General features: G+C 42.7%; 1 protein-coding gene across 5 annotated transcripts in view; it reads left to right on the top strand.

Moving 5' to 3' along the window:
• Window positions 1–18,201, top strand: part of ddr1 (discoidin domain receptor tyrosine kinase 1) — a 67,062-nt gene that overhangs the window by 42,398 nt on the left and 6,463 nt on the right. For 4 of the 5 annotated variants that reach the window (XR_001328841.2, XM_014200988.2, XM_014200989.2 and 1 more), the window contains exons 7-13: window positions 32–134; window positions 912–1,098; window positions 9,925–10,174; window positions 10,349–10,510; window positions 12,562–12,615; window positions 14,396–14,562; window positions 14,769–15,000. Coding sequence is in view for 4 of the 5 variants with exons in the window: in XM_014200988.2 (XP_014056463.1) it covers window positions 32–134; window positions 912–1,098; window positions 9,925–10,174; window positions 10,349–10,510; window positions 12,562–12,615; window positions 14,396–14,562; window positions 14,769–15,000 (1,155 nt within the window). In the remaining variant the exon portion in view is untranslated. The remainder of the gene's footprint in view (window positions 1–31; window positions 135–911; window positions 1,099–9,924; window positions 10,175–10,348; window positions 10,511–12,561; window positions 12,616–14,395; window positions 14,563–14,768; window positions 15,001–18,201) is intronic. The other variant, XM_014200987.2, reaches the window with a different exon arrangement.

The following is an 18,201-nucleotide window of genomic DNA, read 5'->3' as shown; positions in this document are numbered from 1 at the left end:
CTCTCTCTCTCGGTCTCTCTCTCTCTCTCAGATGGCCTGTTGGTGTACACAGCTCCAGTGGGTCATGTGATGCACCTGTCTGGCTCACCTGTGTACCTCAACGATTCTACCTACGATGGCAGCATAGAGGCAGGGTGAGCATCCTCCTCCTCTCTCAGCTCTGGGGGTATTGGCTGGCTACTTGAGATTGGTCTTCATCCTCCGTTGGCTTTTAGTTGGGTCCCACACAAATGCAACTTTTCCTCAGGTTGTCGCTGTAAAAGAGAATGTATTCTCAGCCAACCTACCTGGTAAAATATGGATGAATATATAAAGGAACCAGTAGCTAGCTGAAACATGGCCTCCAAAATCTGCAGACCCTCTCCGTTGCTGCTCTGCTCCTGGACTCATCCCATCTGTTAGTAGTGAACAGGGCCTTAGTGAGCCGCAGTCAGCCAAATGGCTTTAGTCTGTCATACACACACACACGAAACAACTCCTCTACCCAATGTTTATTTTCTATGTCCACCTAATCGAATAAGAATGAAATGATCTGGAGTCAGACTTTATTTGCTGAGGGAGTTGTACTCTGTTTCCAGACTGTATTGTCCAGGGATGGGGAGAAGTAGGGAGGTTATATTCACATATGCCTTTTTAATGGGGCACAACTGTTTTCATAGCGGGTGAGCTAACGGTTTTAACGCAACCCAGACCTATATACAGTGTGTGTGTGTGTGTGTGTGTGTGTGTGTGTGTGTGTGTGTGTGTGTGTGTGTGTGTGTGTGTGTGTGAAAGCTGAGACACAGGGGTCTGAGTTGTGTGTGTGTGTGTGTGTGTGTGTGTGTACAATGTATGACTGTGTATGCCTTGGCATGTGTACAGTATATGTATAACTGTGTAATAATGTGTGTGTACTGTATGTATGTGTTTAGGGTTCAGTTCGGAGGCCTGGGCCAGCTGTTTGACGGTGTGTTAGGAGGGGATGACTTCACAGAGACCAAGGAGCTGAGGGTGTGGCCGGGGTATGACTACCTGGGCTGGAGCAGAGAGGCTCTGGGGCAGGGCAGCGTTGACATCGAGTTCCACTTCGAAAAGACACGCAGCTTCCACACCATGCAGGTAAGTGTGTGTGTGTGTGTGTGTGTGTTAGTGTGTGTCTTATGTCTACGTGTGTCTCTGTCTGGTCTTTAAGTCCAAAAATCCCCCCCAAAATCCTTGGCTCACACAGTCCAATACGTCTCTATAAAACCTTCAAATGACCCATTATACAATAATGTTGACCAACATTACACAACACATAATAATATAATAATTGTTGTCACATCACTTTATATCTCTTTATCAATGTGTGACTAACCAGTAACACATTGTCTTAAATGACCCTTTCAGTCCCACCATCATATTAGCTTGTCATTTTCCTGTCGTTTATCATTGTTTGTCTGTAGTCTGTAGTCTAGGGGCCATTAGGTTGTATGACTGGCTGTATGTGTGGTTGTGGTTTGATGGTTTCTTTATGGTGAAATGTTGTTGTTATGTTGGAAGATTTTGGAATGTGTGAACCCAGTTTAATGTGAAGGAACCCAGTTTAATGTGAAGGAACCCAGTTTAATGTGAATGAACCCAGTTTATTGTGAATGAACCCAGTTTAATGTGAAGGAACCCAGTTTAATGTGAAGGAACCCAGTTTAATGTGAAGGAACCCAGTTTAATGTGAAGGAACCCAGTTTAATGTGAAGGAACCCAGTTTAATGTGAAGGAACCCAGTTTAATGTGAAGGAACCCAGTTTAATGTGAATGAACCCAGTTTAATGTGAATGAACCCAGTTTAATGTGAAGGAACCCAGTTTAATGTGAATGAACCCAGTTTAATGTGAAGGAACCCAGTTTAATGTGAATGAACCCAGTTTAATGTGTGAACCCAGTTTAATGTGTGAACCCAGTTTAATGTGAATGAACCCAGTTTAATGTGAAGGAACCCAGTTTAATGTGAATGAACCCAGTTTAATGTGAATGAACCCAGTTTATTTAATGTGAATGAACCCAGTTTAATGTGAAGGAACCCAGTTTAATGTGTGAACCCAGTTTAATGTGAAGGAACCCAGTTTAATGTGAATGAACCCAGTTTAATGTGAAGGAACCCAGTTTAATGTGAATGAACCCAGTTTAATGTCCTGTTGTTTTCTCTTCTGGAATGGAGTCAGTCTGGAATGTTGGTTAGGGCTGGGATTGGAGATTTGCCCACTATAAAAACACATATTATTAAATCCAATAAAACTTGAATGAAAGTGTATTTAAAACAATAAAATGAATGAGATAAAAGAAAACAAGCAGGAAGAATGAAAGAGATGAGTAAAGAAACAATATTGACCAGTTTGACTTTCCAGTCTAGATACAACCTTTTCAGTGTTACTCATTAGTTCCCCAATGCTATGTCGTTAAGGATGGGAATTCTTCAACTATCCCAGTGTTTTCCCAGTCCTCTTGGAATGCTGCACCTAAGCTATCTAAAGCTTTCTATCACTTTCCTAAAGGTTTTTCCTGACACGTTTTCCTGTGTTTTTGTTTTTCTATATAGATCGTTTCAATAACTTCTCCTGTAGTCTTTCCTCAATCCTGTTCCTGATGTATTCCTGATGTTTTTCCTGAGCTTAAGCAGTTTTTTCCCCTGTCTTTTTCCAATGCGTTCCCTGGTCTTATGTCAGCAAACATACACCTGAAGGGAATAGCACACAGTTCACATAAATAACTGCAGGAACATGAACCTGACAGTCTGCGATCTCTAAAGGGAGATATGTTCTCCAACCTTGTTCTAGGACGCTCTCGCAGGAGAGGAACGTGTTCCGTTACCTAGCTCGCTCTCTCTCTTCTCTCTTGTTCTCTCTTGTTCTCACTCTCTCTCTCGTTCTCTCTCTCTCGTTCTCTCCTGTTCTCTCTCTCTCTCTCGCTTGTTCTCTCTCTCATTCTCTTGTTCTCTCTCGTTCTCTTGTTCTCTCTAGTTCTCGTTCTCTTGTTCTCTCTAGTTCTCGTTCTCTTGTTCTCTCTAGTTCTCGTTCTCTTGTTCTCTCTAGTTCTCGTTCTCTTGTTCTCTCTAGTTCTCGTTCTCTTGTTCTCTCGTTCTTGTTCTCTCTCTCTTTCTTATTTTCTCTACTTTTACATATTTTTGATACTGAATTATCATATCTTCAACCAAAGCCTAATATTAGATAAAGGGAACCTGAGTGAACAAATAATACAACAATTACATTCTTGCGTAACTTAGTTTATAAAATAAATTAAATAACACCCAATACCCTTTATGCTCAATAACTGGTTGTGCCACCTTTAACTGCAATGACTCCAACCAAACGCTTCCTGTAGTTGTTGATCAGTCTCTCACGTCGCTGTGGAGGAATTTTGTCACACTCTTCCATGCAGAACGGCTTTAACTCAGTAACATTTGTGGGTTTTCAAGCATGAACTGCTCGTTTTAATGTCCTGCCACAACAACTCAATTGGGGTTAGGTCTTAGCCATTTTCATGTAGAATTGATTGTGTATTTTGGATAATTTTCTTGCTGCATGACCCAGATGCGCTTCAGCTTCAACTCAGACGGATGGTCTGACATTCTCCTGTAGAATTCTCTGATACAGAGCAGAATTCATGGTTCCTTCTATTAAGACAATCATCCGGGTCCTGAGGCAGCAAAGCATCCCCAAACCATCACCATGCTTGACCGTTGGTAGGAGTTTCTTACTGTGGAATGCAGTGTTTGGTTTTCTCCAGCCATAATGGGAACCATGTCGTCCAAGAAGTTATACTGTTGACTCATTGTTCATATAACATTCTTCCAAGAGTCTTGATGATCATCCAGGTGCTATTTGGCAAATTTGAGTCAACTTTTTGGACGAGATGGGTCACATCCTCCACAGCGGTATGAGAGAATGGACTCATTTAGTTGCAGCCATTGCAGTTAAAGGTGTCACAACCCGTTATTGAGCTAGCGTCCCACCTGGCCAACATCCAGTGAAATTGCAGAGCGCCAAGTTCAAAAACAGAAATACTCATTATGAAAATTCATGAAACATACAAGTGTTATACATGGGGTTAAAGATAAACTTCTTGTTAATCCAACCACGGTGTCAGATTTCAAAAAGGCTTTACGGCGAAAGCAAACCATGCGATTATCTGAGAACAGCGCCCAGCAGACAAATCATAACAAACAGTAACCAGCCAAGTAGAGGAGTCAGAAATAGTGATAAAAGTCAGAAATAGTGATAAAATTAATCACTTACCTTTGATCTTCATATGTTTGCACTCACAAGACTCCCATTTACTCAATAAATGTTTGTTTTGTTCGATAAAGTCCATATTTATATCCAAAAACCTCCATTTTGTTAGCGCGTTTTGTTCAATAACCCACTGTCTCAAACAACATCCGGTGAAATTGCAGAGCGTGAAACTCAACAAAACAGAAATTCTCATAATAAACATACATAAAAGATAAAAATATTATACACCAGCTTAAAGATAAACTTTTTGTTAATCCAACCCGCTGTGTCAGATTTCAAAAAAGCTTTACGGCGAAAGCAAACCATGCGATTATCTGAGAACAGCGCCCAGCAGACAAATCATTACAAACAGTTAGCAGCCAAGAAGAGGAGTAACATAAGTCAGAAATAGAGATAAAATGTATCACTTACCTTTGATGATCTTCATATGGTTGCACTCCGAAGACTCCATGTTTCACAATAAATGTTCGTTTTGTTCGATAATGTCCCTCTTTATGTCCAAAAACCTCCGTTTTGTTGGTGCGTATTGTTCAGCAATCCATTGGAACAAAGCGCGGTCACAACAGACAGACACAAAATCAAAAAAGTATAATAAAAGTTTGTAGAAACATGTCAAACGATGTTTAAAATCAATCCTCAGGTTGTTTTTGTCATAAATTATCAATAATATTTAAACCGGATAAAAGCTTCGTCAATAGAAAAAGGAGAAACAAGAAAGGCGCGCTCCCGATCACGCGCTGGACTCATGTCTGGAAATTTCCACTGTCCACTCATTGAAAGTGCTGTATCTCCCTCATTTTTCAGAGTAAAAGCCTGAAACAATGCCTAAAGACTGGCCACATGTAGAAGAAGCCATAGAGATTGTGAACTGGGTCCTAAGTCTTTGTATGGTGGATAGGCTTTCAATGGAAAAACAGCCTTTCAAAATAATAGTACTTCCTGGATGGATTTTCCTCGGGTTTTTGCCTGCCATATCAGTTCTGTTATACTCACAGACATTATTTTAACAGTTTTGGAAACTTTAGAGTGTTTACTATTATATGCATATCCTAGCTTCTGGGCCTGAGTAGCAGGCAGTTTACTATGGGCATGCTTTTCATCCAAAATTCCCGAATGCTGCCCCCTACCCTAGTGAAGTTAAGGGGGCAATTACTTTTTCACACAGGGGAATTGGGTGTTGCGTCACTTTGTTAACCAAAATGTGTACTTATTTTAATATTTGTAAGCTCAGGTTCCCTTTATCTAATATCAGGTTTTGGTTGAAGATCTGATTATTCAGTATCAAAAATATGCAAAAATAGAGAAAATCAGAATGTGGCAAATACTTTTGTACCTTTTTTTATTTATCCAGGTGAATCGATTTGAGAACAAAATTATTATTTACAATGACGGCCTAATAAGGGTCTGTTCTCCTCTAACCTACTTGTCATATGTTCCTTGTTCCATGTTCTTTCATTAACATTTCAGTCAGTTAGTAGGATGTTTTCATATAACTCAGAAATAAGTGCATTCAAGTAAGTGAGCAGAAACATGTTCTAGAAGAATGCAACGGGAACACTTAAGCACGAAAATAACAAGAACATAATGTATGTTTTCTAGCCAGGCCTGTGCAGATCAGATTACCCAGCAGGCTTTGCTTTGTTGAATTATTAGGCCCCCTCCAGATTACAATCAGTTACATGTTAACCTCAGCGTTGTGTTCCAGGAGTGTGCATGAGTGCATATATGGGTGTGTGTGTTTGTATTATACTGGTCCACATGTGGTTTTAGTTAGAGAGGTTTTCCCTACAGTAAGTGTCAGGTTAATGACTAACCTGTCAGTAGTCTTAATACCAGCCCTTCCTTCCCCATTAAAGGAAACATTTCTCTCTCACCCTTTATTTCCCTCCAGATGCCCTATCCCTCTTTCCCTTTCCTCTCTGTATTCCCCGCTCCCTGGCTATTCTATTCTCTACCTTTCCCCCTTGAATCTCTCTCTCTCTCTCTCTCTCTCTCTCTCTCTCTCTCTCTCTCTCTCTCTCTCTCTCTCTCTCTCTCTCTCTCTCTCTCTCTCTCTCTCTCTCTCTCTCTCTCTCTCTCTCTCTCTCTCTCTCTCTCTCTCTCAGCAGTGATAGGTTCCATCTATGTCTATAGACTTTCTCTCCTGCCGTGTCCCTCTGGAGAAAATACATTTTACAGCCCACCAATCAACCTCTCCTTTTCCCCCTCTTATTCTCACCCCTCTTTTCTTTCTCTTCTTTTCCCTCTCATACTTTGTCACTTTCCACTTTCACTCATTTGCATTTATAGCCGATTCACAACAATGTTGCCAAAGCAATCAAGAGTCAACAGGATTTAAATCATGTTTTTAATTTCATGTTTTAATTGAATGCCCCCCTCTCCCCCTCCAACTTAAAAAGATAGTTCGCACATTGACCATTTCTTTATGCAGAGTTTTGTTATTTTCCACCAAGTACCTCAGTGTAATGTGATGTTCCTATTATAAAGAGGTAGCACATGGTCATAACAATGCTAATGATGCATTATAACTGCAGGGTTTTAGTGTTACTATTTTTAAAATCAAGATCAGGTGGGCCTTCACACTTCAGAAAACAAAGGAAAGGAGGGGTGCTCAACAACAATGACAAAAATCATGAGAATGGCTTATCAAGAAAAACTTCCAAAAGGACTAATTCGAGGTAACAAGAAGTTGGAGCATAGTTAAAGCACGGACTATGTTATTGCTGTTCCTAGGCCGTCATTGAAAATAAGAATTTGTTCTTAACTGACATGCCTTGTTAAATAAAGGTAAAATAAAATAAAAAATTGCACGTCACTGCATCGAAGCCGACCATGGCTTACCTTCCTCCCTGTGCTTTGTAGTTTCACCAAGATGAGGTGACATACACCTTAGCCAAATACATTTAAACTCAGTTTTTCACAATTCCTGACATTCAATCCTTGTAAAAATTCCCTGTCTTAGGTCAGTTAGGATCACCACTTTATTTTAAGAATGTGAAATGTCAGAATAATAGTGGAGAGAATTATTTATTTCAGCTTTTATTTCTTTAATCACATTCCCAGTGGGTCAGAAGTTTACATACACTCAATTAGTATTTGGCAGCATTGCCTTTAAATTGTTTAACTTGGGTCAAATGTTTCGGGTAGCCTTCCACAAGCTTCCCACAATAAGTTGGGGGAATTTTGGCCCATTCCTCCTGACAGAGCTGGTGTAACTGACTGAGTTTTGTAGGCCTCCTTGCTCGCACATGCTTTTTCAGTTCCGCCCACAAATGTTCTATGGGACTGCGGTCAGAGCTTTGTGATGGCCACTCCAATACCTTGACTTTGTTGTCCATAAGCCATTTTGCCACAACTTTGGAAGTATGCTTGGGGTCATTGTCCATTTGGAAGACCCATTTGCGACCAAGCTTTAACTTCTTGACTGATGTCTTGAGATGTTGCTTCAATATATCCACATAATGTTCCTCCTCATGATGCCATCTATTTTGTGAAGTGCACCAGTCCCTCCTGCAGCAAAGCACCCCCACAACATGATGTTGCCACCCCCGTGCTTCACGGTTGGGATGGTGTTCTTTGGCTTGCAAGCCTCCCCCTTTTTCCTCCAAACATAACGATGGTCATTATGGCCAAACAGTTCTATTTTTGTTTCATCAGACCAGAGAACATTTCTCCAAAAGTACGATCTTTGTCCCCATGTGCAGTTGAAAACCGTAGTCTGGCTTTTTTATGGCGGGTTTTGGAGCAGTGGCTTCTGCCTTGCTGAGTGGCCTTTCAGGTTATGTCGATATAGGACTCATTTTACTGTGGATATAGATACTTTTGTACCTGTTTCCTCCAGCATCTTCACAAGGTCCTTTGCTGTTGTTCTGGGATTGATTTGCACTTTTCACACCGAAGTACGTTTATCTCTAGGAGACAGAACGCATCTCCTTCCTGAGCGGTATGACGGCTGCGTGGTCCCATGGTGTTTATACTTGCGTACTATTGTTTGTACAGATGAACGTGGTACCTTCAGGCGTTTGGAAATTGCTCCCAAGGATGAACCAGACTTGTGGACGTCTACAATTTTTTCTGAGGTCTTTGCTGATTTCTTTTGATTTCCCCATGATGTCAAGCAAAGAGGCACTGCGTTTGAAGGTAGGCCTTGAAATACATCCACAGGTACACCTCCAATTGACTAAAATGATGTCAATTAGCCTATCAGAAGCTTCTAAAGCCATTACATCATTTTCTGGAATTTTCCAAGCTGTTTAAAGGCACAGTCAACTTAGTGTATGTAAACTTCTGACCCACTGGAATTGTGATAGTGTCTGTCTGTAAACAATTGTTGGAAAACTTACTTGTGTCATGCACAAAGTAGATGTCCTAACCGACTTGCCAAAACTATAGTTTGTTAAAACCTCTTTGGGCTAGGTGGGGCGCTAGTGACCCACCTCGACAACATCCGGTGAAATTGCAGAGCGCGAAATTCAAAATACAAAAAATGTAATATTAAACATTCATGAACATACAAGTGTACTACATCATTTAAAAGCTTCACTTGTTAATCCAACCGCGTTGTCAGATTTCAAAAAGGCTTTACGGCAAAAGCAAACCATGCGATTATCTGAGGACAGTGCCCCGCATACAAAAGCATTAAAAACATTTTCCAAACCAGCAGAGGTGTCACAAAAGTCAGAAATAGCGATATAATAATTCACTTACCTTTGAAGATCTTCCTCTGTTTGCAGTCCCAGCTACACAACAAATGGTTTTGTTCGATAAAGACTACACAAGACTACAGTCCAAAATGAGAGCCACCTTGAAAACTACAATGACTAACTCATTTTTCAAAAAACAAGGCTGAAACCCTTTCTAAAGACTGTTGACATCTAGTGGAAGCCATAGGAACTGCAATCTGGGAGGATTTTCTTTGAATATCCCAATGACAAGCATTTCAATGGGTGGTGACCTCAAAAAAAAAAAAAAAATTGAATCTGGATGGATTCTCCTCGGGTTTTCGCCTGCCATATCAGTTCTGTTTTCTATCCAATGCTACCAATTAGATGCATTTCCTAGCTTCTGGGCATGAGTAACAGGCAGTTTACTTTGGGCACGTCAGTCATCCGAACTTGCGAATACTGCCCCCTAGCCTTAAGAAGTTTTAACAACAAATTTGTGGAGTGGTTGAAAAATGAGTTTTAATGACTCCAACCTAAGTGTATGTGAACTTCCGACTTCAACTGTATATTTTGACATGGCCTATTGACTAACGAGACACATTATTTATCTCATTATTAGTATTATTTTGTGCTATAATTTGCCATTTACCTTGAAATATATTATTATGATAATCTTGGTATATTGTTGTGTCTCAATGGGCCACTAGGCTATAAATAGGAGGTAGGTGCAATGGTCAGGTCACTCGGAGGAAGACGTCAGCTTGACGTTGAAACATCAGTGACCTGTTTGCATCCTTTACAATGGATTAAAGTGAGCTAAAATAAATACATCTCTGCCTTTTTTGTTGCTTTCTCCAACTCCTTTCTGCCTTGAATTAGTCCTTCTGGAAGTTTTTCTTGATAAACCCTTCTCATTGTTATAAATATGTTCATTATCTTATTAACTTTCTCCCCTTCCTTTCTCTTCCTCCTCCCCTCTCCCCCTCTCTCTTCCCTCCCCCTCCCCCATCCAGGTCCACAGTAATAACCGCCACACCCAGGGTGTGAGGGTCTTCAGTAAGGTAGAGTGTCAGTTTAAACCTGGCCTGTTACTCCCCTGGTCCTCGCCCCCCCTCTCTCTGGCTGTACCCCTGGAGGACCTGAAGGACCCCTCCTCACGCCCCATCTCCCTGCCCCTGGGGGGTCGCCCCGCCCAGATCTTACGCTGCCAGTTTGCCTTCGCAGACCGATGGATGCTCATCTCTGAGATCTCCTTCTACTCTGGTACGTTCAGGGTATTGCTCTCTTTCACTGCCTTTCATTCTCACTCCTCTTCTCTCCTTTTCTCTCTGATTCTCAGTCTCTCTCTCCCCTTCTACTCTGTGGGATTCATGGTTATCTCTGATTGTCTTAGGAAGTTGATCATCCTATTCTTGTTTATCCCCATCTCTCTCTCAGAGCCGTATGGGGAGGGTGTCGACCCCGTGGACACGGGCTCTGCTCTTCCTGCTCTTCCTGCTCCTCCGGTCTCCTCCGCTACTCCTCCTCCTCCTGTCTTCCCCTCCTCCGTCAGCCCCGCCCTCAACCACAACTCCTCCAACTTCACTAGCGTTCCCTCAGGTGAGTCGCCTCTCTCTCATCCCGGTTCGTCTCATCCCCCTCTATTCCATTCATCCCCCTTTCGTCCCACTCTCCTCTCATCCCTCATCCTTTCCCCTTCCTTCCCACCTTCCCCATTTTCACCCCTCCTCCATTACTATTCCATTCCCCTCTCTCCTCTCCCCTTTCTCCTCCTCTCTCCTCTCCTTCTCCCTCTCCCTCTTGCCCCTCGACCCACCAGTTGTGATGAGTGTGGGCATGCAGTGTTCTAAGTCGTGTGTTTAACCTCTATGGGCTAGGTGGGACGCAAGCGTCCCACCCGTGGTGCACTCCATCAACAGCAGGTGCATTTCAAGAGCGGCAAATTTGAATCCAAATAAATGTCAAAATTCAAATTTTTCAAACATACAACTATTTTACACCCTTTGAAAGATAAACATCTCCTTAATCTAACCACGTTTTACGATTTCAAAAAGGTTTTACGGCGAAAGCATAAATTTAGAGTATGTTAGGACAGTACATTTACAAGAGTTGTGTGTAATGTTTTGTCAATTCAAAGACAGGGTCACCAAAACCATAAAACCAGCTAAAATGATGCACTAACCTTTTACAATCTCCATCAGATGACACTCCTAGGACATTATGTTAGACAATGCATGCATTTTTAGTTCTATCAAGTTCATATTTATATCCAAAAACAGCGTTTTACTATGGCATTGATGTTGAGGAAATCGTTTCCCTCCAATAACCGGCAGTCAAGTCAGCACCACAAATTAAATAATTAAAATTAGAAAACATTGGTAAAATATTATATTGTCATTTAAAGAATTATAGATTTACATCTCTTGAACGCAATCAACTTGCCAGATTTAAAAATAACCTTACTGGGAAATCACACTTTGCAATAATCTGAGCACTGCGCCCAGAAAAATACGCGTTGCGATACAGACTAGCCGTCATGTTGGGGAGATCTAAAATCGAAAATACTATGTAAATAATCCATTACCTTTGATTCTCTTCATCAGATGTCACTTCCAGGTATCACAGGTCCATAACGAATGTAGTTTTGTTCAAAAAAGCTCATCATTTATGTCCAAAAATCTCCGTCTTGTTAGCACATGATCTAAGCCCGCCGGACTTCACTTCATGAACGAGGGGAAAAAATATATTTACGTTCGTTCAAACATGTCAAACGTTGTATAGCATAAATCATTAGGGCCTTTTTTAACCAGAACATGAATAATATTCAAGGTGGACGAATGCATTCTCTTTTATAACGTATTGGAACGAGGGTACCCAACATGAACTCGCGCGCCAGGTGTCTAATGGGCCATCATCGTTCCATGGCTCTTGTTCGGTCAGATCTCCCTCCAGAAGACTCAAAACACTTTGTAAAGGCTGGTGACATCTAGTGGAAGCAATAGGAAGTGCCAAAATATTCCTCAGCCCCTGTGTTTTTCAATGGCATAGGTTTAAAGGTAATACAACACATCAGGTATCCACTTCCTGTCAGAAAATGTCTCAGGGTTTTGCCTGCCAAATGAGTTCTGTTATACTCACAGACACCATTCAAACAGTTTTATAAACTTTAGGGTGTTTTCTATCCATATATAATAAGTATATGCATATTCTAGTTACTGGGTAGGATTAGTAACCAGATTAAATCGGGTACATTTTTTTATCCAGCCGTGCAAATACTGCCCCCTAGCCCTAACAGGTTAAAGCAGTTCCAAAAACATGCAATGACAAAAGGACAGGGTATAAGAAGTAACCACACCACCCAGTGCTGGATATCAAGGTAGAAAGGAGCCATGTGTGAGCCGCCTCCTCCTCTGTCCATCATGCTGTTAAAGCCCCTGTCCTCAGTCCAACCTCACACAACAGCCGTCTACACTGCAGCTTTGTGCAGCTTTGTCTGGCAACATGGTCGTCTACAGAATAATACATCTTTGTTGTCCACGTGGAGTTGGACATCTCATATGCTACATATCATCACTCTCATGCTTTTCAGTACCTTTTCAGTACACTCTTCTCCTCTGTCTTATCACTCCTTCCATCCCTCGTTCCTCCAGAACCCCCCACCACCAACCCCATGATGGACAGCACGGGTAACAGCACACTGTCAGGTGAGAGAGAGAGAGGGGTGGAAAGAGGGAAAGGACATTTCCCCTGATAACTGGTCTGTTTAACACAGCTTAGAGCTGTCCTGAGACCATGAGGGGTTCAGAAGGAGAGAAAAGAGGGATGAAGGGCAGGAGGGAAGGATGGAGCGGTAGAGTTAATGTTTTGACTCTGGGCCAAAGAGTGTAACACACTAACACAGCATGTTGCTTTGTGGTACCTCATCATATTCACATACAACAACGCCACTGCTTCCTTCCTGTGATCTCCCTAACTGCATGTTGACGGAACCAACGGAACCACTGTGGAACTAAGGAACATCAGATCATGGAACACCAGACAATTACAGGTCTTTTTAGAGGGCGGCAGTGGGTTCCACTGTGGTGGGTGTGTAGTGCTATGTCTGTCTTAACGGCTATGGTTGTGTGGCTATGGATGTGTTTGTTTGAGTATGTGCGCATGCCGAGAGAGAGATCTCACTTTACAACACTGTTTTGCATGTTTGAGCTGAACTCATAAACTGTGTGCATTCTATTTCCTATATAATCAGAGCTGCTGCTCTCATGCAAGGTCATCTGGAACAGAAAACACAACTAAAACATTCTGTCCCCAAGACCAGCCCTGAGGCTTTCACAGACCTCCCCGGCATACGCACGCACGCACACACACACACACACACACACACACACACACACACACACACACACACACACACACACACACACACACACACACACACACACACACACACACACACACACACACACACACACACACACACACCAGACAGTCAGTGAGCTTGATGAAAGTATTTGGGTGTGACAGACAGATGCGTTCTCAGCAGTTCCCTCTCTGACTATGTAGACCGTGTTAATACACAGACTGCAAAGCACATTAACACTTACACATTTACTGATGAAATACTGACTCTCTCACGTACCACACATGGCTTTGGAAAGAATTAAGAGAGCACTGTAAAATGATCAGTTTCTCTGGTTTTACTATTTATAGGTAAGTGTTTGGGTAAAATTAACATTTTAGATTTATTCTATAAACTACTGACAACATTTCTCCCAAATTCCAAATAAAAATATTGTCATTTAGGACATTTATTTGCAGAAAATGACAACTGGTCAAAATAACAAAAATATGCAGTGTTGTCAGATCTTCCACCAAGTTTCACAGTGGGTGTGAGACCTGGAGAGGCCTATAAGCCACAGTGTCTCCACCCACTGTGAGACCTGGTGGAGGATCGGTGATGATCTGGGGTTGCTTCAGCAAGGCTGGAATCTGGCAGATTTGTCTTTGTGAAGGACGCATGAATCAGTCACGTACAAGGTTGTCCTGGAAGAAAACTAGCTTCCTTCTGCTCTGACAATGTTCCCCAACTCTGAGGATTGGTTTTTCCAGCAGGACAATGCTCTATGCCACACAGCCAGGCCAATCAAGGTGTGTATGGAGGACCACCAGATCAAGACCCTGTCATGACCAGCCCAATCTCCAGACCTCAACCCCATTGAAAACCTCTGCATCTTTTTGTTATTTTGACCAGGTCGTTTTCTGCAAATAAATGCTCTAAATGACAATATTTTTATTTGGAATTTGGGAGAAATGTTGTCAGTAGATTATAGAATAAATCTAAAATGTTCATTTTACCCAAACACTTACCTATAAATAGTAAAACCAGAGAAACTGATCATTTTGCAGTGGTCTCTTCATTTTTTCCAGAGCTGTATACTGTCGCAAACACACACATGCACTTCATTACGTTTATGTTCTTCTCAGGGGCCGACTTCGTTGCTGTGAGCCCGAGGGCGGGCCTTCCTGTCGCCAAGGACGACAGCAGCAACACAGCCATCCTGATTGGCTGCCTGGTGGGCATCATCCTGCTGCTATTGACTGTGATCGCTGTCATTCTGTGGAGGCAATACTGGAAGAAGATACTGGGCAAGGTGAAGGAGGAAAGGCTTTCAGCATGACTTTCAAAATGGCTACCACTATCTGTCTCACGTATCTTTACATTCTTACTTAGTAGTAATGTAGTCTGTCCAGTAACGTGTGAGAATGTATGTGTGTGTGTGTGTGTGTGTGTGTCGCGTATGCATGCGCTGGCTTACGTGTGTGTGTGTTTTGCTAACCCTCTCCTTGTCCTCTCCAGGCCCAGGGCAGTCTGTCCAGTGACGAGTTGCGTGTCCATCTGTCCGTCCCCTCGGACAACGTGGTGATCAACAACACACACAGCTACTCCAGCCGCTACCAGCGTATACACACATTCCCTGACGACAGGGACAGGGAGCGCTGCGACGGAGAGGGAGAGTACCAGGAGCCCAGCGCACTGCTCCGACCACTAGACCACACTGGACGAGACAGCACCGGACGAGACAGCACCGGTAAGACATGGTCGCAGTAAGACCGCAAACACACTGAGAGAGTGTCAGTTTGACACATAGTTAGAAAGACACACACCACAGACAGGCAGGCGGGCAGGCGGGCAGGCGGACAGGCGGACAGGCGGACAGACGGACAGACGGACAGACGGATAGACAGATAGACGGATAGACAGATAGACAGATAGATAGATAGATAGATAGATAGATAGATAGATAGATAGATAGATAGATAGATATCCAGACAGATAGATAGATAGATGGATGGATAGATAGATAGATATCCAGACAGATAGATCGATCGATAGATATCCAGACAGATAGATAGATAGATAGATATCCAGACAGATGGATAGATATCCAGATATCCAGACAGATGGATAGATATCCAGACAGATGGATAGATATCCAGACAGATGCATAGATATCCAGATATCCAGACAGATGGATAGATATCCAGATATCCAGACAGATGGATAGATATCCAGATATCCAGACAGATGGATAGATAGATATCCAGACAGACGGATAGATAAATATCCAGACAGACGGATAGATAGATATCCAGACAGACAGATGGATAGATATCCAGACAGACAGATGATGGATAGATATCCAGACAGACAGATAGATAGATATCCAGACAGACAGACATATGGATATCCAGATAGATTCCAGACAGATGGATAGATATCCAGACAGACAGATGGATAGATATCCAGACAGACAGATGGATAGATATCCAGACAGACAGATGGATGGATAGATATCCAGACAGACAGATGGATAGATATCCAGACAGACAGATGGATAGATATCCAGATAGATAGACAGACGGATGGATATCCAGATAGATAGACAGACGGATGGATATCCAGACAGACAGACATATGGATATCCAGATAGATTACAGACAGATATCCAGACAGATGGATAGATATCCAGACAGACAGACATATGGATATCCAGATAGATTCCAGACAGATATCCAGACAGATGGATAGATATCCAGACAGACAGATGGATAGATATCCAGACAGACAGATGGATAGATATCCAGACAGACAGATAGATGGATATCCAGATAGATAGACAGACAGATGGATATCCAGACAGACAGATAGATAGATATCCAGACAGACAGACATATGGATATCCAGATAGATAGACAGATGGATATCCAGATAGATAGACAGATGGATATCCAGACAAACAGACAGACAGACAGACAGACAGACAGGCAGACAGACAGACAGACAGACAGACAGACAGATGGGTATCCAGACAGACAGATGGATAGACAGATGGGTATCCAGACAGACAGACAGATGGGTATCTAGACAGATGGGTATCCAGACAGACGGGTATCCAGACAGACAGACAGATGGGTATCCAGACAGACAGACAGACAGACAGACAGACGGGTATCCAAACAGACAAACAGACAGACAGACGGGTATCCAAACAGACAAACAGACAGACAGACGGGTATCCAAACAGACAGACAGACAGACAGACAGACGGGTATCCAAACAGACAGACAGACAGACAGACAGACAGACAGACAGACAGACAGACAGACAGACAGACAGACAGACAGACAGACAGACAGACAGACAGATGGACGGGTATCCAGACAGACAGACGGACGGGTATCCAGACAGACAGACGGACGGGTATCCAGACAGACAGACGGACGGGTATCCAGACAGACAGACGGACGGGTATCCAGACAGACAGACGGATGGGTATCCAGACAGACAGACGGACGGGTATCCAGACAGACAGACGGACGGGTATCCAGACAGACAGACGGACGGGTATCCAGACAGACAGACGGACGGGTATCCAGACAGACAGACAGACAGACAGACGGACAGACAGACAGACAGACAGACAGACAGACAGACAGACAGACAGACAGACGGGTATCCAGACAGACGGGTATCCAGACAGACGGGTATCCAGACAGACGGGTATCCAGACAGACGGGTATCCAGACAGACAGACAGACAGACAGACAGACAAATACATTGAACTGGTACTGGAGAAAGTGCTGTATTATTGGAAGAAAGAAAATCAAATCTAGCAACTGCTATATCAATTAGCCAGTTGATTTGGCTAGAAAAAGAGGAGACGTGGTACAGTAAACACACAAAGGAGATGTGTTACAGTAAACACACAAAGGAGATGTGTTACAGTAAACACACAAAGGAGATGTGGTACAGTAAACACACAAAGGAGATGTGTTACAGTAAACACACAAAGGAGATGTGGTACAGTAAACACACAAAGGAGATGTGGTACAGTAAACACACAAAGGAGATGGAGATGTGGTACAGTAAACACACAAAGGAGAAGGAGATGTGGTACAGTAAACACACAAAGGAGATGTGGTACAGTAAACACACAAAGGAGATGTGGTACAGTAAACACACAAAGGAGAAGGAGATGTGGTACAGTAAACACACAAAGGAGAAGGAGATGTGGTACAGTAAACACACAAAGGAGAAGGAGATGTGGTACAGTAAACACACAAAGGAGAAGGAGATGTGGTACAGTAAACACACAAAGGAGAAGGAGATGTGGTACAGTAAACACACAAAGGAGAAGGAGATGTGGTACAGTAAACACACAAAGGAGAAGGAGACGTGGTACAGTAAACACACAAAGGAGATGTGGTACAGTAAACACACAACAGGATACAACAGATCGAACACTAAAACTTAACATGACACCATCAGATCCTGCTGATAGACACAGACTGGCAAATAGGGGACACACACACACACACACACACACACACACACACACACACACACACACACACACACACACACACACACACACACACAGGGCATAAGAGACCTATTGTTGACTGACAGGAAGGGAAGAGTGAGAGAGAGCATTCCTAGTTGCTCTGCGCTGCAGGCGGCCGCTATGCTGTCTTTACTATCCACTGTGTGAGATTTGAACAATGTCACATATTATACAGAAGAATAACAATATCACAGAAACGTTATCATGCTGAATAACAGAAATATTATCCTCCCACATGTACTTTATACTCCTGTGGGTGTTACATTTGTTCATTGTCTGAGTTGTGTTAACCTTGCCTGGTCTTTGCTCTGCTGACCTGTTCTGTTCTCCCCAACTTAATGCATCCTTCCCCTTGTATAGTCACTGGTGTGTTTCGCTAACTTG

Source organism: Salmo salar, chromosome ssa05, assembly GCF_905237065.1.
Source record: "Salmo salar chromosome ssa05, Ssal_v3.1, whole genome shotgun sequence".
Taxonomy (NCBI): domain Eukaryota; kingdom Metazoa; phylum Chordata; class Actinopteri; order Salmoniformes; family Salmonidae; genus Salmo; species Salmo salar.
The sequence above is the reverse complement of the archived record's forward strand: the minus strand, read 5'-3'. Positions and strand labels throughout refer to the sequence as shown.